Consider the following 20,268-nt stretch of genomic DNA (forward strand, 5'->3'; position numbering starts at 1 on the left):
TTCGCCCTTCCGATTATTACCCGTTATTGATAATCCAGGCTGGCAGTGACGAAGTTGCAGAGAGAAGTCTCAGAGCTATCAAGAAAGACTTCAGGGGACTGGGGTGGGTAGTCGAGGGAGCGGGTGTGCAGGTCGTGTTTTCTTCCATACCTTCAGTGGCAGGGCGGGATACCGAGAGATACCAAAAAACACACCTCATAAATAAATGGCTCAAAAGTTGGTGCAAATCCAGGGATTTTGGGTTTTTCGACCATGGGGAAACTTACTCAGCACCTGGCATGATGGCAGCAAATGAAAGTAGTCTGTCTCTGAGGGGGAGGAGGATCTTAGCTGAGGAACTAGCAGGACTCATTGACAGGTCTTTAAACTAGGTATGAAGGGGGAAGGGAGCAAAATCAGGGATGTCGAGCTTGAGCGGGTCATTCCAGGGCTCGTACCGAACCTGCTGGGCAACGACAGTCAAGTACGAAGGGATGGACTGGGGCAGGGGGGTGCTGGGGATGCTGCTGTTCTAGGGGAACCTAGACCATCTATAAAGGCGGTGCGACGGAAAGCCGAGCTGAAGTGCCTTTATACTAATGCACGCAGCCTGGGAAACAAGCAGGATGAGTTGGAAACCGTGATGTGCTTAGAAAATTACGACCTTGTTGCTATCACGGAAACGTGGTGGGATGGTTCCCATAACTGGAATACCACCATTGAGGGCTATCAGCTCTTTAGAAGAGAGAGGCTAGGTAGGAAGGGTGGGGGAGTAGCCCTCTATGTCCAAGAGTGGATAGACTGTGAGGAGCTTCCTCTGAGAAACAGTCATGATCAGGTTGAGAGCCTGTGGGTTAGAATTAGGAATGGGTCTAACAAAGGCCAGCTGGTGATAGGAGTATACTACAGGCCACCTGATCAAGGGGAGACTGTTGACGAGGCTTTCTTTCTTCAGATGCGGGAGGCTTCGTGCTCACGGGCTCTTGTCCTGATGGGGGACTTCAACCATCCGGATATCTCCTGGATAGATCACATGGCGAGTTGCAAGAGGTCCAGGAGGCTCCTGGAATGTGTTGGTGATAACTTTCTGGTCCAGGTGTTGGACAGACCGACCAGAGGTGAAGCGCTGCTGGACCTGCTGCTCACCAATGTGGAGGAAATAATTAATGGTGTTAAGGTTGGAGGCAGCCTGGGTTGCAGTGACCACGCTCTGGTTGAGTTTGTGATCTCGAGAACTGTGGGCCTGGTGAAGAGTGGCATCAGGACCCTGAACTTTGGGAGAGCAAACTTTAAGCTGTTCAATAGACTGTTGGCCGAGATCCCCTGGGATGCTCTCTTTAAAAACAAAAATGCTGAAGAGAGCTGGTTACTCTTCAAGGACGCCTTCCTAAGAGCGCAAGAACTCTCTGTCCCACTGAACAAGAAAGCGGGCAGAGGAGGGAGGATGCCGGCGTGGCTCAGTAAGGACCTGCTGAGGGAGCTGAGGGCGAAGAAAGGTGTGTACAAACTCTGGAAACAAGGACGTGCCACCTGGGAAGAATACAGGGATGTTGTCCGGACTTGCAGATGTGGGATCAGGAAAGCCAAGGCGCAGGTGGAACTGAACTTGGCGAGGGACGTGAAAAACAACAGGAAGACTTTCTATAGGTACATTAGCCAGAAGAGACAGGCCAAAGCGAGTGTACCTCCTTTGGTAAATGTAAAAGGAGAACTGGTTTCAACAGACGAAGAGAAGGCCGAGGTACTGAATGAGTTCTTTGCCTCGGTCTTCACTTGCAGCCAGGACTCCAGTACTCCTTCCGTCCCTGAGCCCTGCATCCCTACACCTCTGGGTGGGGACTGGGGTGGTAAATCCCCCCCCGCTGTGAGGACAGAGCAGGTCCGAGACCGCCTCATGAGATTGAATGTGTACAAGTCTATGGGGCCGGATGGCGTGCATCCCAGGGTTCTGAAGGAGCTGGCTGAGGTGGTTGCCGAGCCGCTCTCCATCATATTTGAGAAGTCGTGGCTGTCTGGTGTGGTCCCAGATGACTGGAGGAAGGGTCACGTCACTCCCATTTACAAGAAAGGGAGCAAGGAGGACCCCGGGAATTACAGGCCAGTGAGTCTCACCTCTGTGCCTGGGAAGATCATGGAACAGATCATCCTGGATGACATGCTTGATCACATGAGGAAAGGGCGTGTGATCCGTGACAGCCAGCACGGCTTCACCAGAGGAAGGTCATGCTTGGCCAGTCTGGTGGCCTTTTATGATGGAGTGACGGCATCGGTGGACAAGGGAAAGGCGACCGATGTCATTTACCTGGACTTGAGCAAGGCCTTTGACATGGTCCCCCACCACATCCTTATCTCCAAACCGGAGGGATGTGGATTTGATGGGTGGACCACTCGATGGATAAGAAACTGGTTGAAAGGCCACAGACAGAGGGTGGTCATCAATGGCTCCATGTCCAGGTGGAGGCCGGTAACGAGCGGCGTCCCCCAAGGGGTCTGTCTTGGGATCAGTGCTCTTTAACATCTTTATCAATGACATCGATGACGGAATCGAGTGCACCCTCAGCAAGTTTGCTGACGACACCAAGCTGAGTGGTGTGGTTGACACGGTTGAAGGACAGGATGCCATTCAGAGGGACCTCGAGAGGCTAGAAAGGTGGGCCCGGGTGAACCTGATGAGGTTCAACACGGCAAAGTGCAGAGTTTTGCACTTGGGCCGGAGGAATCCCAAGCATCCCTACAGATTGGAAGGAGAGGTCCTTGAGAGCAGCCCCGTGGAGAAGGACCTGGGGGTCTTGATAGATGAAAAACTTAACATGAGCCAGCAGTGTGCCCTTGTGGCTCGGAAGGCAAATGGGATCCTGGGCTCCATCAGAAGAGGGGTGGCCAGCAGGGACAGAGAGGTGATTGTTCCCCTCTACTCTGCTCTTGTGAGGCCCCATCTGGAATACTGCGTCCAGGTCTGGAGCCCCCAGTACAAGAAAGACAGGGAGCTGTTGGAGAGGGTCCAGAGGAGGGCCACGAAGATGATCAGGGGACTGGAGCACCTCCCCTACGAGGACAGGCTGAAAGAGCTGGGCTTGTTCAGCCTGGAGAAAAGAAGGCTGCGGGGTGACCTCATTGCAGCCTTTCAGTACCTAAAGGGAGCCTACAAAGAGGAGGGGAATCAACTCTTTGAAAGGGTGAGTGACAGCAGGACAAGGGGAAATGGTTTTAAGCTGAGGGAAGGGAGATTTAGGTTGGACATCAGGGGGAAATTCTTTACAGAGAGAGTGGTGAGGTACTGGAACATGCTGCCCAGGGAGGTTGTGGATGCCCCGTCCCTGGAGGTGTTCAAAGCCAGATTGGATGGGGCCCTGGGCAGTCTGGTCTAGCATTAGGTGGAATGGTTGGTGGCCCTGCGTGTGGCAGGGGGGTTGGAGATTCATGATCCTTGAGGTCCCTTCCAACCCTGGCAATTCTGTGATTCTGTGATTCTGTGAAATCGCTAAATGGTGCTGCAAAAGAAGGCTGCAACAAGGGGCACAGCAATGGAGGGGTTGTGCACGAAGGAAGCAAAGCCTCATGCAAACTGGAGGGCTACGGGGGGTGGCACGCTACTGGGGCCAAAGCAATGGGGGGGCGGGGTGGGGAAGGGGAAGCAGGAATGGGATCTGGTGGGGGGAGGAGGAGGAAAGCCATGTGGCTGAAGTGTGCAAGATGGGATGGTGCGTTTACATGGCAGGTGGAAGGGTGGTGGGCTGCACACGTGTGTGTGGCACAGGGGGTGGAGCAGAGTGCAGTGGCCAAGTCCTCCCTAGGCAACGTCAGGTGTCAGCAACAGCAGGAGAACCTCCAAGTTCCACTGCCTCCAAGAAGAACAATGCCAGGATGGCAGCTTGGTGGTCCGAAGCTGCATAGTTTCTACTCTGGACCAGCAGTAGTGCAGCAGCTCATGGAATGCCACTGGACAAATCAGGCCATGCGCTCTTTGTCAGTCTCTAATTGTGACTATTTTTTATTGACTACAACCAAACATGGAGTGCCAAGTTGGGTGGCACTCAGAACGCTGCCCTGTAACTCTGCGTGCTGCAGCCGCTGCCTTCTGATGCTCTTCCTCTCAGTCCTTCAGCTGCAGCTTCTGCATCATCTCCACAAGGGTGTTCATTGCGGATGACTGGAAAGAAATAAGGCAAGTATAGAGATAGGACAGAAACAATCTAGGGCGATCTCATTAAGAAAGTCTGATCAGTAAACCTTCCAGAACGGCCCCATGCAGCCCAGCACGTTCCTGCCATTCAGGTCACTGACATTCCTTCCCATAACACGCTGCCTATGGTAAGATTCATGCTCTGCTGGGGGAACGAGGTCCCAAAGGTCGCAGTGCCCGACATGGCAAGGCTCTTTATCACAGAAAAACCCTCCAGCCGTTACCAACAGTGTCCTTCTCAAGCCAGAGGAAGGCATCCAAGCTCCCCTAGGCAGCTGTCACTGACAGTGTGATTTCCTTAAACATACAGCTGGGTGTTTTTCTATTACACTGCTTGCCTTGGGATTCTGCAATATCTTTCATGTCTGACAGGCAGAGGCACTGAGAACAACAAGAGCCGTGTCTGTGCTCACCAAGGACTCACCTCTGCACGTGCAGCGGCAGCTCTCAGAGAAGCCTTCTTCAATTCCACTCTTCTCTCTTTTCGTTGTCTTCTTGCTATAAAGCAAGACTAAAACTGAATTCGTTCTGTCAGCAGCAAAACTGCAGAAACATGGGTACCATAAAAACAGATGGCAGAAAAAAGACAAAGGAAATTGGAAGCCTCTCAGTGAATGACATTTCCAGTGGAAAGGTGCAGAAGACTACCATGGAGTTAATGGAGTCGGGGTTACATACTGTGGCACCTCACTGCCTTTGGACTTTGTAGGCTTCAACTCTTTTCCCCTCTGCAGAGAAGGAAAAAGCAAAGCAAACCCTATGCAACTTCAGTGTGCTTGATAAGGGCAGCACCTACCCTACAGGGTGGGTACCACAGCACCTTCTTACCTCTTAGCTTGGAGCTCCGTGCTGCAGCAGGCCCAGGCTGTGCTGCTGGAGCCGGCACGCTGTCTCCGCTCTGACCCCTCGCTCTTTTGGTAGCAGGCAACTGCGCTGCTGTTTGCTGCTCTTCTTCCAAGCCCTTGCGTTTACATCCAGCCAGGGACTTGGAGACAGAGCGGGGGCACGCTGCAGGGGAAGGTCTTCTCCCTGAGCTGGGACCTGCTGTTGTAGGAAGCCCTCCAGCCTGGAGATGAGCTCTCTCAGAAAGGACTTCCTGCACCACTTTCGTGTAGATCTTTCCATTGGGCTCAGCACCTATCTCTGGCAAGAAAGAAGAAGCAAGAAGATATAACAAGAGTCCAATACTACTTTCGGTCTGCAAAATGGGTCACAATGCTAGCACATCTCATCTGCAGTGTTCACAGTCACGGATCTTAGAATCGTGGATGAACTGTGGGTTTGTATTTCAAATCAGCACAGGAAAGGTAACTATAAGTCCCGGGGATTAAGACCCCAAGCAACACGCAGTGAGAACAGTCCCAGGAAGAACAGACAGAAAGCCTAGTTAGAAAGACAGTGCACCAAACCCAGATGCCTGTTGTGCGTCTGTACCTCTCTTGGGTGCCATGTCATGGTCTGTAGCTTCCCCCTGCCTTTCTGCAAGGCTGCGCTTCAGAGGAAGGCCACTGGCATCAGCTTCTGACAGAAAGGAAACAAGAAAGACATGAAGAGCATCTCTTTGGAGGAAGACTTTAGCACAGTCAGACACAAATTTCTGGTCTTCAAGCATAGTTTCTTCCATTTGCCTTTCTGCTGATTCAACACTGTGCCATTTCTGCAGTCAACACAGATCTGCAGTGTCCTTTCCTCTCCATCACACACAGCCCTGCATGCAGCCCTATTTAGAGGCAGGTACCCACACCACAGCTCACAAGAGCTGCTTACCTGCGGAGGCTTTCCGCTTCCCCCCTTGCCCAGCACCATTCCACAGACGCGCAGGCTCCGTCCCTACAACAAAATACAATTTGCTGATTTAACAGAAACCAGTAGCCTGTAGAAGTATTGTCCTGTCAGACCAAATCCATCCCCAAAACAACAAAAAACCAAAAGTCTCATTCTTGCTCAGATGACAGCAGAAGAACCCCAGCCTCCCTGACAGCTCTACATTTGACAGAGCAGAGGTGCATCACCAAACAAAACACTATCAGGTGCAAAAGTTGAGACACATTTTGTGGCTCTAAAAGGAATTCACTCGACTCTAAGCATTTATATGCAGACTTCTGCCTCACTGCTGCCACCAACTGCCGCTGTCGGTCTCTCCAACACTTCCACAGTGGCTTATTTGACATCCCCTGCAGCACTACACCCACTCAGAAGTAATACTCAAAATTCATTCCTCCATCCTTCATAACAGAGGCCTCAAGAAACTCACTTTTGCGTGGCAGTAAGGACGCTCTGTTCCCATCGCGTCCCTCTGCGCGCTGCAAGATGCGGTTGGATCTCCGGCAGCCTGCTGGCTGCTGCTCCCAAACACAGGGAACCGCGCCGCGCTGCTTCTGGGGAGAGAAAGGAAGAAACGTCAGTGGGAACGGGCAGCCAAGGTTTGCAGAGAGGTTCCAGATTGTGCCAGAGATAGATTATCAGAGTGCTGAGAGATTAATTATCACTAAGGGAAAATACAGCCTAAGCCATGTCCACGTCATTAGCCCAGACTGTCAGCAGGGAGCGCAAAATCCAAGTGGTTTTTGAGGTGACAAAGGACCAGTAGGGCTCCTCCTGCTCCACCCCTTCCCTTAAACATGGGAAAAAGAAAACATCAAGCAAAGGAAACCCAGCCATACTTTTCCTCTCACAGAGCAGGAATTAGAACCACGGTCATCTCCTTGCTGAGCCATGATGGCTGAAGTGTCAGAGGAAGACTTGCAAGGTCTGAGGGTTCTCTCCACAGGAACCTCCTTCGCTCTTAGAAGGAGCTGGCTTCACTCGTTCTTCAACTGCCTTGATCTCCTAAATCCAAATTTTAGGAAATCAACACCAGGGTCACCCAGTGGGGTGAATGGGGTTAACTGAATGGGGGTTAATTGAAGTAAAGCAACAGAGAAGTGAACATGACTCTTATGCAGCCCAATAAAAACTCAATATGGCCTCGTTGTGGTCAGTAGAGTCCCAGAGGAACTAGTAGGAACTGGGAGGAGTGCACACCAGTATAGACCAGAAAAGTCCAGTATGGCTAAGTAAAAACCAGTAAGGACCAGTATGGCCTCAGAGTGGTCAATGGAGTCCTATAGGAATCAGTAGAAACCAATAGGAAGGCACATCTGTGTGCCCTGGGGCCGGAGCTGGCCTGTGCCTCTGGCTTTGGGCCCCAGGGCTGGTGCCGGCCTCTCGGGCTGCAGATGTGGCTTTAGGCCCTTGGCCTGGTTCCGGCCTCTCGGGCTGTGGCTGCACCTTCAGGCCCCGGGGCCGGCGTAGGCCTTTGTGGCTGTGGTTTAGACCCGAAGCTGGTGCTGGCCTCTTGTGCCTGGCTTTAGGCCCTGGAGCCGGTGTCAGCCTTTCAGGCTGTGGATTGAAGTCCTGGGGACAGTGCCGGCTTCTCCAGCTTCGGCTTTAGGCCACAGCAGTGGTGCCAGCCTCTCTGGCTGTGGTTGTGGCTTTAGGACCTGGGGCCAGTGCAGGCCTCTCCAGCTGTGGCTTTGTCTTTAGGCCCTTGGCCTGGTTCCGGCTTCTCTGGCTGTGCTTCAGGCGCAGGGGCTGGTGCCGACCTTTCAGGATTTGGCTTTAGGCTCCACATCTGGTGCCAGCCTGTTCGGCTGTAGATGTGGCTTTAAGCCCCATCTGGTCTGGTGCTGGCCTCTGTGGCTATAACTGTGGCATTATGGCCCAGGGCTGGTGCTGGGCTCTCTGGCTGGAGCTTCAGACTTCAGGGCCAGCGCAGACCTCTCTGGCTGTGGCTTTATACCCCAGGACTTGTGCCAGCCTCTCTGGCTGGGGCTGTGGCTTTATGCCCCAGAGTTGGTGCTGGCCGCTCTGGCTGTGGCTTCAGGTCCTGTGGCCACTGCCAGTCTCTCTGGCTCTGTTTTTAGGCCTCAGGGCCAGTCCTGGCTTCTCTAGCAGCATCTTTAGGCCCCAGGACGTGTGTCAGCCTCTCTAACTGGACTGTGGCTTTAAGCATTTGGACTGGAAAGCACTCCATGGCCAGGCGCTGCTCAAATACTGGGCCTCCATTTCCTCCTGGGCATCCACATGTGCTCTGAGTCTCCTGCAGCTTTCTGCAGGGTTTGCAGCTTCCTGCTGAGGAGCTCCTTGTGTTCTTCTGCAACTGCCCCCCAACATCACTACTGCCTCCCCTGGTACCGTACTGGGAGATGCTTCAGAGTCCATTAGCCTGCACTTCCTTCCTCCCATCAGCAGCTGCTCCTACACAAACCTTCATTCACACTGGGATGCCGTCCACTTCTAGCACCAGCTGACCTGCAAGACAGAGGATTAGCACAAATGCAGAAGCCCAAGGCTGTGCCACCACCATGTGCTGCAGCCTTGGGAAGTCAGCTGCAACTGCAAACTTTGTTAAAATTAAAACAGGCACCGTAAATTAAGCATGACTTCTGAACTGAAGTAATTGCCACAATCAGAAATAAATATACTGAAATCGCTTACTTAACTGTAGGTGGTTACTTTTGAATTCTTTTGTTTTGGGGAAAATATGAACTTGGAATTGAAGGATACAAGAAAAATGAGGAGCACTTGGCAACTCAGGCAAACTGAGCAGTGCAGGGAAGATTGTTGCATTTCTTCTTCTCCTGTCCCAGAAATGAATTTTCCTAGCTTAAAATGAAAAGAGAAGAAGAGCCTGACATAGAGTAGACACAATACAGTCTCACATCACAGGTAGAAACTGGAGAGCTCTTGTGGCACAAAGCTCAGGACTGTAGAAATTAAGGTTGCCTCTAAGCTTTAAAAGAAGATGAAAGACAAGGTTAAATGCAAAACATTAGCAATTCCTGCAGAGCACATCACACAGCTGTAGGCACCACCTGAGAGGTAACAGTCAGGTGAGAAAGGAAAACCTTACTATGTGAACACAGGGACAAGCTACTCTCTTCTTCTGGGCCTTTGTTCCCAGTGAGGATTTCCCTCAAGAGCGCTGCTCAAGCTGCTGCTGTCTCCAGCTGTTGGTCACTTCTACCTGCTGGACGCTGTGCCCACAGGTCATTCTGCTTTGGGCAAAGCCTGCTGGATTAACTCCAAACCAAGGTCACAGGCCACGTTAATCCAGCTGGTTTATCTGAAAGGGCTCAGAAGCCATGCATGGGATCCTTTCTGCTGGTGGTTCTTTCCAGGCAAGAACCTCCGCTCTCAGATCAACAGCCAAGAGCTGGAAGGCAGAAAAAGCTTTCCAATCCCCATGGATGTGGCTGTCTGCAAAGACAACAGCTGCCTACTCTTCAGCAGGGTGATGCCCACCCAGCAAAGCACTCAGCCAGCAGATGCCTTTCCTTACACTGACAGAACTGTCCCACATTTGTGCAGTCCTTGGCATTGCATTTCCAATCCAAGTTCACATATACCTCAACCATTCCTGCTGTGTTAGTTTACTTGGATCCCCAGTTGGGGCTGCAGCTCAAGAGGTCAATGCAACAGAAATAACACAACATGCAACTGGAAAACACATCTCAAAGCCGAGAAGAGCCAACTCTCTGACCTTGGGCACAACTGGGCACCAAGAGCCAGGCCTTGCAAACTTGGCTGATCTGAGCATGCGGGAGGGGGCTGGCAATCAGACCAGGAGTCTCCATTTCAATTGCAGTTCCATGTAGAGAAGAACACCAAACAGTAACAGGTGTGAATGAATTCATTCAAAAGCTGCACAATGAGTTTGTTCTTTACTAAAAAAAGCATGCATTCCAAGTCAAAAAGTAACCGCGGGAGTTGATATCAATGGAAGCTGTTCTTATTCCTACACCTCATCCTCTTACCACAACTTTCCTTGCCTCATCCCTTACCCCAGCTCCTGGAAAATGCCCACAGACTTAAAGTCAACTCTCAAATCCATAGGACTCCCTTCACATTACTCCATTAATAAAAGATTGCAGACTTGTTTCATGCACTCAAACTGATCGAGCAGCGGTATCACCATCACTCGTAACACACGGAAGCATCCAAACTCTGAGGATTTTTTTCCCCTCCACCACCAGGTTCTTCTTAGCACACAAGACTTCTCTTGCTCCTATCAAACAACAGCCAGCAGTACAAAGCAAGCAGCCACCGAGGACTTTAAAAACAAAGCCTGATCCACATAGCACATCTGAACCTCACAAGAGGCCGACTGTAGGCAGACCTGGAGGGGTGACAAAGGACAGCAAGAGGCTCAGTGACAGCATGGTGACAACGCAGGGCTTGCGGGGCCGGATGACAGTCGAGTCCCACCCTCTGTGTGGTGCTCAGTGTACAGGGAATAGTGTCATCCAAGAGATGGTGACACACAAGTGATGGTGACACCAGATGACGATAACAACAGTGACAGCCAGGGATGGGGACACTGCGTCATGGCTGTTCCACATCGAGGTCACCTTGTGTCATGGTGTCACCTGAAGACAGTGACACTCAGTGACACCCAATGGCATCCAGTGAAGGTGACACCCAATGATAGTACCACCAACGATGATACCACCAACCCCATGTCACACCCCATGTGTCCCCCAACTGTCCCCAGCTCCCTCCCTGTAATCCTCCTCGTCACCTCTTCAATGAGGATGTCACCATGCTGCAGTTGTGCCACCAAGGCAGGGGGGACAGCTTCGGACAGTCATGGACAGCCAGGGTGACAGCGTCACCAGGCTCCAGGAGCTGTAGGATGCTGATGGGGCTCTTGAGGTAGACGGGTTGGTATGGCCCCAGGTTCCACGGTTACAGTGACAGTGAGAACTTCGGGGACAGGTGGTTGTCCCGGTGCTGACACTGCTGACGGTTGTCCTGGTGTCACCTGGTGGCCTGTGGGGAGTTGTTTCTGTGGAGCTTTGCACGGAGATTTGGCGAGAACCATCCATTTCTGAAAGGAAGTGGCGAAAAAATACAACAAAATTGACATAGTATTTATTTTAATGGAAACAGATATTTTTGGGGACGATCCCATGGGGACAAAGCAGCATAAGAACGTGTCACTATGTGAGGTTGTCCTCAAAATCCCCATTTGAGAACTCTGGAACACTCCAGGAAACCCTGGGCACCCTCTGCTCACCCCAACAAACCCTCTGGGACATCTCCAGACCCTTCTGGATGAGTCCAGGATCCACTAGACACCCCAAGACACTTCAGGAACATTTCCAGACCCTTCCAGAAGACTACAGGACCATCTGAACGCACCTGAGGATGCCCCCAAAGCGTGTTCCAAGAAGGGCAACACAGCTGGTGAGGGGTCTGGAGCACAGGCCTGATGGGTGGGGGATGAAGGAGCTGGGAGTGTTCATTGTGGAGAAGAGGAGGCTCAGGGCAGACCTTATTGCTCTCTATAACTACCTGAAGGGAGGCTGTAGTGAGCTGGGCTTCGGCCTCTTCTCTCGTGTAACTGGTGACAGAACTAGAGGGAATGCTTCAAGCTGCACCAGGGGAGATTTAGGCTGGACGTTAGGAAATACTACTTCTCTCAAAGAGTGGTCAGGCAGTGGAATGGGCTGCCCAGGGAGGTGGTAGAGTCACCAACCCTGGAGTTGTTCAAGGAACGTTCGGATTTCGTGTTGAGGGATATGGTTTAGTGAGAACTATTGGTGATAGGTGGACGGTTGGACTGGATGATCTTGTAGGTCTTCTCTAACCTTGGTTTTTCTGTGATCTTCTGTGATCTTCCCAGTCCCCAGTCCTGCCCTGTGCTGGTGTTCTGCAACAAACAGCAATCCAACACACTGTGTCCCTGTAGAATCACAGAATCGCTCACATTGGAAAAGACCTTCAAGAGCATCGAGTCCAACCACAACCTGAAGTACCCCAACTCTAACAACCCTCCTCTAAATCATGTCCCGGAGCACCACATCCAAACGGTTTTTAAACACGTTTGGGGATGGTGACTCAACCACCTCCCTGGGCAGCCCATTCCAGTGCTTAAGAACCTTCCTGTAGAGAAGTTTGTCCTGATATCCAACCTAAACTTACCCCATGTCTGTGTGTTCTGTGGAACCCCACAGATGTGACAGTGGAGTCTGGTTCTGCACTGGCTTCTCAAAGAAAACCAGCGCACGGTATCAGGAGCAGAGGAGGAAGCAGATGATTCTGCCACTGATGCTGTCATTGCGCGTCCCCCCCAGGACTCCCACAGCTTCCTCTCTCCAGCCCCGCTCAGCTCCTCACGGGCTGCAGACGCTGCTGAGGCTCTCGCACTCCACGGCCGTCATCTTCTTCTCGTGCTGCCGGACCGCTCCCTGCAGGGCTGCGCTGAGTTCCTGCCGCTGCAGCCAGAACCGCAGCTCCCGTGCTGACGGATGGAGGAGCTCCGTGCCGGCACCCACAGCACGTGGTCCCCGGGCTGCCGGTGGCACGGCAGGATGCTCCCCTCCCTGTCTCCCATCGCGCCTCAGCTACGGCATCCTCCTATAATCTGCCTAAGGACCCTGCAGAGGGCTACAGACAGGCCGATCGATGGCTGATGCCAGCGGCACGAGGTTCAACATCACCCAATGCCGGGTCCCGCACTTTGTTCACAACAAGCCCAGGCACCGCTGCAGGCTTGGGGCAGAGCGGCCGGAAGGCCGCGTGGAGGAAAAGGCTCTGGAGCTGCGGGCCGACGCTCGGCTGAACGCGAGCCAGCAGCGCGCCTTGTGCAGGCGGCCGAGAAGCCCGCTTTACCGGCAGCAGCGAAGGCAGCAGGAGCAGGAGGCGATCGCCCCGCGCTCAGCCCCGCCCCGCACAGCGCCGGCCTCGGGCCGGCACCGCGACCGCCTGGAGCGGAACGTCAAGGTGCCACGGAGCCGCTCGTCTCCAGCGGGTTCCCCACGCCACCGCCGGGCCGCGCCGCCCGCCAGGACGCCCCGCTCCCCCACCTGCCGGCGGCCGCCAGCCCGCGCTCGCCGCTCTCCCGGAAGGCCCGCACGGAGCGGGACGGGGCGGCGCGGGCCCGGCCCCGCTGAGGTCCCCCACATCCCCGCCCTTCTCCTCCCGCAGCCGCAGCCGGGGCCCGGAAGCGGAGCGGGCGCACGACGGCAGGCATCGCGAGGGCAGCGGGGCCGGGGCCACGGGGACGCGCGCGGTGATGTCGCAATGACGGCGCGCCCGCGGACAGAAAGGACCCCGCGCGGAGCGCCCGCCCCGTTCGGCGCACCGACCAATGGCAGAGCGGAGGAGGCGAGGCCGAGCGCGGGCTCTCCGCCAATGGCGGCTGCGGACGCGGGGCCGCCGCCATGGAGATGCTGATGGCGCCGGCGGGATGGAGGAGCCGCGGGGCTCCGCGCGGGGAAAGCGGCGGTCCGCTGCCCCGCGTCCCCGCCGCCGCCCTCCCCGTGCCTCAGGGACGCCGGGCGGTCAGGGGAAGGCGGCGCGGGGGCACGTTCGTCCCCCGTCAGAATCCGGCTGCCCTCGGAGGAGGAACCGAGCCGTCCTCCGTCGTTGCGGCGAGGCGCTGCCCGGCTGCGAGAAGCGGCGGCTGACCGCGAGAGGCGGGACCCGCCCGGTGTCCGGGAGCGGCTCCTGGCTGAGCCGGGCAGCCCCGGAAGAGAGGGAGCGATCGCGCGGATCGAGGCGCGTTCGAGCCCGGCACGGAGTCCGGCCAGCGCCTTCGCTCCTCGTTCGGCTCCAGTCATCGGCAGCGCTGTGCTGAGCTGCTGCCCCGCAGCTGCAGTCTCCAAGCGCCGTTTTCCATCTGATGCCGTGGAGACGGTGCGCCCTCCCTCATTGCAGCGCGTGAAGCCATCCTCGTGACGACAGCGCATGCGTGATGGCGTCCCCATGGCGACAGCGCCTCAGCGCGTGCGCCGCGCCGTCGCTGTGGCGCCGCGCCGTCCCCGCTGAGTGACGTCACCAGCCCCGCGACTGAGGAGGAGGCGGAAGTGGGGCGGGACACCCCGGGGCTCCGAGCGCCGCCTCAGCTTCTACAGGTGGGTGTTCCGGGGGGGGCCCCGGGGTTAAGGGGGCTGGGGGCCACGTGCCGCTCTGCGTTGGCCCCGCGGGGTCTCTGTGGCGCTCGGGGCTTCCGCTCGGCGGGGGCAGCTGCCCTGTGTCTCCCCGCCTCCCCCACCCCGTGTATTTCACTGCCCTCCTCCCCTCCCCCTGCCACTGGTCGCCCACAACCTCCCCCGTCGCTCTGTGTGACCCCCGGGGTTGCGCCTCCCCTCCCCTTTTTCCCCTTTCAGTTCCTCCATTCTGATCACTGTAGTCCTCTTCCACCCCTCCTGTCTGTGCCTCCCCCGTTCTGACCCCCGGGGTCCACCTGCCTGCCCCCTCCCCCTCCCGATCCCTCATTGCCACCTGAGCTCAGGTGCCTCACCAACTGCCCCAGTACTTTACCATCACCCAGACCCGCAGTCACTGCGGAGCCCCGTTTGCAATGAGGATCTGGAGAACCTCTCCCAGCCATGGGCAAGTTGCACAGCAATGCATCCATCCCACGGTGAGGCGTCCAGAGCCGCTGCAAGCAGCTCCAGCCTTTCTCGCACGGAATAAACCAACGTACGGAGCGGTGCGGGGGGACAGCCGCTGCCCTCTTTCTCCTCGTGGCTTTCTCCCCGCAGCCTGGCCAGGGCTCAAGGGGAACGAAAGGAGTCGTGCTGTCAATCCTGCTCTAGCATGGGCCTCTTTAGCAAGACTGTCTGCCCAGCCCCTCTGCGTCGGGCTTCATCGGGTAACGAACACAGCAGCAAAGCCGCCCTCGGCTCCTCGGGGAGGGCCCGCCGTCCTCGTGGAAACGCAGCGTGACAGCACGCGGGTTCCAGCAGCACCGGCGCTGTGACTTCCTCTGCCCGCCCTGGAGCCGCAGCCCGCGAGCTTTCCCGGCCTCGCACACTGAGCAGCCGAACCTGCCGTGCTGCACGCGGTCCCTCCGGGCAGAGGCCCGCCAGCTCTGAGCCTCGCCCGGCCGCCGCTTCAGCCGTGGGGAACGGCGGCACGCAGGCTGAGCCGGCCGCCATCGGCGCGGGGCGACGGCGAAGGCCCGGCCTCTCATTGGTCAGCGCCGGCGCCGCCCCGCCACCGGCCTCCCTCTCATTGGTCAGCGCCGGCGCCGCCGGCTCTCTTCTCGCTCCCCTTCCCTTCAGCTCCCTTGCGGCGTCTCTCCCCTGCCCCGTTCCCGTCCCCTGCCGTTACCTTGCAGCATCTCCCACCAGTTTCCTTCCCTTCCCCTCCCTTGCGGCGTTTCCCCCCAGTCCCCTTCCCTTCCCGCATCTCCCTCTGGTCTCCTTCCCTTCCCTTGCATCATCACCCCGGTTTCCTTCCCTTCTCTTCCCTTGCGGCATCTCATACCGGTCCCCTTCCCTTTCGTTCCAGCCTTTCCCCCTTGTCCCCTTCCCTTGTAATGTCTCACCCTGGTTTCCTTCTCTTCCCTTCCCATGTGGCAAATTCTCCCAGTCCCAATCCCATTCCCTTCTCTTCCCTTACACGATTTCCCCTGTCCCCCTCCCTTCCTATACGGCATTTCCCCACAGTTGCCTTCCCATGCCTTCCCTTCCCTTATGTCATCTCTCCCATTTCTATCCTTTCCCTTCCCTTCCCATGGGGTGTCTCCTCCTGGTCTCCTTTCTCTTCCATTACCTTGTGGCATCTCCCACCAGTTTCTTTCTCTTCCCTTCCCTTCCCGTTGCCCCTTGTGCAAGTCATGGAATCGTGCACCATTAAGTTTCATTATTACCATCAGAACACGCTGGATGTGAGAGTCACCTTTTTTGCCCCGTTAGTAGGCCATGACAGAATTGGATCTCCTCTGAAAGGACTCTGGGTTCCCACTGCTGCTGTGTGTGTGTCCCTGCATGGTCCCTGCTGGATCACAGAACCCACAGGGTAGGAGGAGAGAAGCTTCAGACGAGACAAGGGGCATCGAGGTCAGCTCCTGGACATCAAATCACGTGCCTCAGAGCGTATTCCTCCAGCATCTCTGGATGCTGCCTTCTGACTGAGAGAACCACCAGGGAGTGTGTCATCAGTGACAAAAAATACAAAATGAATGTCTTCTGGTATTGCTGGAATACAAAAAAAGCCAGAAGGGGCAAGACAAGAAGCGAGATGAGGTAAGGGGAGGCCAGAAGAGGATGGCAAAAGAGGTGAGGTGAGATGAGGGGATGCCAGAAGGAGAATCCAAAAGAGGTGAGACAAAAGGCTAGGGGAGACAAAGGGGGATGAGAAGGGGATGGGAGAAGGGGGTGCCAGAATGGGACACCAGAAGGGGGTCAATAAGAAGTGAGATGAGATGACACCAGATAGGGATTCCAGAAGGGGACACCAGATAGGGCAAGATGAAAGGTGAGATGTGATGAGGGGAGGACAGAAGGGGGCGCCAGAAGGGGCGAAACAAAAGGCAAGACAAGACAGGAGGTGAGGCGAGATGAGGGGACTCGAGAAGAGGAGTTGGCAGCAAGGCTAACCACCATGAGCCCAGGTCCTTTTTTCAGCCGTAGTTAATTAACTCTTGAATAACTTCCCAAATGCCCCTGGGCTTGGCAGAGTCCCCTGGCACAGGCTGAGCCTGGTTTGCAGCCAGCTCGTACTTCGGCCCCAGGGCATGGGAAGGAGCCGTGGATCAGGGGACAGGCACTGAGTGCTGGGAACCCAATGGCACCGAGCCCCAAGCACCAAATCAAGCATCTGGTACTTGCCTTCTGTCTTCCAGGACCACCTGGAGATGGTCCCTATATCAAGGATTTGTCCAAGTAGGTATGCCAGAGTCCTCTTAAGTCCTGTGAGGCACCAAGGTGAGAGACCGATCCCTTGGGGCCCTAGGAACATGACATCTGGGGACACTGAGAAGTGAGAGGCCAATGGGACATGGACAGTGGGGACATCATGGTGACACGGGGACATCGTGGTGACATGAGGACAGGGGGACACATAGAAGCAGGTGGGTGACAGGGACATCAGAATACAGGGCAACAAAGACACGCGTCCCTGGCAGTGTCCACTCAGCGCCCTTGTTGCCAAGCAGGAGATCGGGAGTGAATAAAAATCTGGCAGTGGCAGCTGGGTTTCCTTGTCATTTACTGCTGCAAAACCCAAAGACCATGACTTTTAGATCTTTGAAATCTCAGAATCGTGGGGTCTTAGACTCATAGAATGAACAAATCATGGAACCACAGAATCACAGTATCGTAGAACTATAAAGTCAAGGAGTCACTTGGGTGTGACAAGACCCCTACAGTCTCATCAGGAGACATGTCGTGTATTTTCTGCTCATAACCAACATCAGGAGTCACCACGTTACATCCAGAAATCTGCATCGTGAATCTGAAACGGCAGTAGTGCTGCCTCTGTCCATGAGGACAATTTGTCCTTAGGACACGCAGTCAGGCAATCAAAAATTTGTGTTGGGGTTTGGAGTCACTGGGCTGTGTGCCTGAGTTTCAGCAGAACAAAAGGTGTCCTACTGGTTTTGTTCCCGTGATGGTCCAGCCTCCTGTCATGGCTTCAAAGAAAGTGACTCTTGTTTTATCCAGATGAAAAGAAATAATAAAACACTGATAAATGGCTCAGAACTGTAAATGGCTCAACGGTTCCTCAAGGAAAAGCGGTGTGCTAATTTTAAGTGTTATGTCTGGCAGAATGGATAGCTGGTCACGGCCTTGTGGGACGTTTCCCATAGATAAGAGAGCTGCTGTGCTCTGAAAAGATCACTTGAATGTCTGCTTTGGAAATTGCCCAGAGAGCAGTCAGCTGGAAGAGTTTCCTTTGGGCTGCTTCTGCTCTGCAGCGTTTGTCAGGGAGCTTATCAGTGCTGTGTGTTTTGCTGTATTTAAATACAGACTGACATCACACTTAGGTGAGGTGAAGACTGTTTTTAAGATAAAGGCAAAGCAGGTGGGTGATACTTGGTAGTAACTTCACATTAAAGGTTCCACTCAGGAAAACCCTCTTTGCTGGTTTGATGATATCTAAAAAGGAATCCTAAGTTCTTTGTGACTGTACAATGCTGAAACGTAAAGTGTGATGGGGTCCGAGGTTCTCAGGCTGCTCAGCCAGCAGCTGAGCATGGAATCATGGCTTCTTTTAACTTGGAAAAGACCTCTCAGGTCATCCAACCATTAACTCAGTGCTGCCAATTCCACCGCTAAACCCACAACCTGTGACATGTCACCATATCTGCATCATGTCACCCTGCTGGGCCCCGGGCTTGTGGTGCTGGGGAGTAGGTGCGGGGACAATGGCATGGCACATCCTTGGTTGGGCTTGATGTTCTTAGAGGTCTTCTCCAACTTAGTTCTTCTGGGATTCTAGGACAATAGTAGGATTCGGGCATGATATTAGGATTCCCCCCTTTGGGGCTCGGTGCCATTGGGTTCCCAGCACTTAGTGCCCTTCCCCTGATCCCTGGCTCCTTCCCATGCCCTGGAGCCAAGGTAGGGGCTGGCTGCATGCCAGGCTCAGCCTGTGCCAGGGGACTCTGCCAAGCCCAGGGGCATTTGGGAACGTGAGGGGGGTCCCAAGAGAATAAATGCAGCCCTGGCTTCTTGCAGCCTCACCCAGCTCCCAGCGTACAGTGGAAGATGAAAGCAGTTGCTGTCATCGTGCTCCTGCTCCTCGCCTCCATGTGCCTCCAGGCACAGGCTAGGGTGTGCAGACGGGTTCTTGGTAACGGGCTGGCTCGCAACCACTTTCTCCTTGGGTTCCCTTGCTTCCTGCTCTTTGGGTCCCCTCTGTCCCCTTGGTTTCCTCGCTTTGGGTTCCTTTGGTTCCTTCTCTTTGGGTCCCTGGGTTCACTTGGTTTCCTCTTTGTGAGTCCTATTGATTCCCTTTCTTTGGGTCTTCTTGGTTTCTTCTCTTTGGGTTTCCTCTTTAGGTCCCCTCTGTCCCCTCTCCTTGCATCCTCTCGGCCCCCCTTCTTGGGTCCCCTTGTTTCCTTCTTTGGATCTCCACCTTCTGGTCTCCACCCCCAGCCGATCCCCACATTCCAGGGACTCCAGATGACATGTGGAAGCAATTGGGTCTGTGGGAACCAGTAGGGATTTTCCCTTTAAGACCAAGGGGAGGCCATATGGGGTTGTTGCGAAGGCATCACCCGCTGCCATATGCTTTCCTATTAACTCCAACCCAAACTGTCCCTCATCCTCCTTCCTCAGCTCCTGGATGACTTCGAGGTGGGAGCAAGCGGAGCTTTTGATTTAGGAGTGAGTACTACGGTGCCCTCAGGAGGTGCCTCCCATTTGGGGAGCCCCAGGTCCTCAGTGGTTTTTGAGGAGGTTCTGGTGCCCACTGGGATCTCCTCATTTCTCCCACTGCAGCTTAAGTTGCTACGAGGAAAACGGAACTCCCATTCCCTTCCCCCTCTGCTGGCGCTCCCAGATCCCGTGGTTGTGAATCTTCCTATCAAGGTGAGTGACACTGGGGGACCCCTGTATCCTGCAGGGTCCTGGGCTGTGGGGGGACCCCAAATCCCTCTGGACTGGGAGGTGTGGAGGAGATCAAAAAGGATCCAAGAAGAACAGTGCCATCCCTGTAAGGTGCAGGTGATCGTCGTGGTACCATAAGGACCCCATAAGGTCACCCAAAGAACACAAAGGGTTCTGGTGCCATACAGACCAAATAAAGTGACCATAAGGTCACCGCCTGCACTTTGACTTTCAGGATGAAACACTGGTGCTGTCCCCACCATGTTCCATAAGGACTTGATCATCCCTGCATATCGCCACCAGATCTTTGAAAGAACACAGTCCGTTTTCCCATAAAGAAACACCAATAAACACCGCCAGCAAAGCTCCTGCGTCTGTGTGTCCCTCTATTCTTGCATCCATCAGTCCCTTTGTCCTTTTGTCCATGTGTACCCATTATCCCTGCAGTAACTCCATTATTCCACGATTCTGTGATATCCAGTGGGTTGAACACAGTACTGAAGTCGAGGAGATGGCACTGAGTGACGCTGGGGGGGACAGCCCACCAGAGGTAGCACCCAGTGTCCTCTGGAGCCCTCAGCACAATTTCTGACTCCTTTTGGTGCCGTTTGGATGCATTCTGTCCCTCCTGCACTCTCCCTGTGGGGCAGCTGCAGCCCCTGCCCTCTGCTTCCCTCTCCCTCCATCTCTTCTTCCCTCCATCCCTCCCTCCATTCTTCCTTCAATTCCTCCTCACTTGGCCTTGACTTCTACCCGCCCTCCCAGCCAGTGGCA

At 54.8% G+C, this 20,268-nt stretch overlaps 1 protein-coding gene and 1 long non-coding RNA gene across 6 annotated transcripts; one reads left to right on the forward strand and one right to left on the reverse strand.

Moving 5' to 3' along the window:
• Nucleotides 1-3,935: 3,935 nt before the first annotated feature.
• Nucleotides 3,936-12,926, reverse strand: LOC149912122 (zinc finger CCCH domain-containing protein 11A-like). 2 transcript variants are annotated; one of them, XR_016462367.1, is made up of 9 exons: nucleotides 11,797-12,926; nucleotides 6,826-11,033; nucleotides 6,417-6,540; nucleotides 5,930-5,992; nucleotides 5,597-5,683; nucleotides 4,991-5,305; nucleotides 4,841-4,890; nucleotides 4,587-4,660; nucleotides 4,073-4,129 (listed from the first exon to the last, which is right to left on the reverse strand). XR_016462367.1 is itself a non-coding variant. In XM_090132727.1 (8 exons), the coding sequence occupies exons 2-8, from the start codon at nucleotides 6,877-6,879 to the stop codon at nucleotides 4,073-4,075; spliced, it is 774 nt and encodes a 257-aa protein (XP_089988853.1). In that variant the 5' UTR covers nucleotides 6,880-8,455; nucleotides 10,725-11,033; the 3' UTR covers nucleotides 3,936-4,072. The 2 variants fall into 2 exon arrangements, 1 of the variants encoding a protein (XP_089988853.1); XM_090132727.1 differs by lacking the exons at nucleotides 4,841-4,890; nucleotides 11,797-12,926 and having other exon boundaries at nucleotides 3,936-4,129; nucleotides 6,826-8,455; nucleotides 10,725-11,033.
• A 526-nt stretch (nucleotides 12,927-13,452) lies between these two features.
• On the forward strand, nucleotides 13,453-20,250 carry LOC149912123 (uncharacterized). 4 transcript variants are annotated; one of them, XR_016462340.1, is made up of 4 exons: nucleotides 13,459-14,064; nucleotides 19,225-19,272; nucleotides 19,387-19,476; nucleotides 19,730-20,250. It is a non-coding gene; the product is annotated as an uncharacterized LOC149912123 (long non-coding RNA). The 4 variants fall into 4 exon arrangements; XR_016462338.1 differs by lacking the exon at nucleotides 13,459-14,064 and adding an exon at nucleotides 15,763-18,717; XR_016462339.1 differs by having other exon boundaries at nucleotides 13,453-14,064; nucleotides 19,225-19,476.
• Nucleotides 20,251-20,268: the final 18 nt, after the last annotated feature.

Source organism: Phasianus colchicus, unplaced genomic scaffold (genome assembly GCF_987193195.1).
Source record: "Phasianus colchicus unplaced genomic scaffold, bPhaCol1.hap1.1 HAP1_SCAFFOLD_43, whole genome shotgun sequence".
NCBI lineage: Eukaryota > Metazoa > Chordata > Aves > Galliformes > Phasianidae > Phasianus > Phasianus colchicus.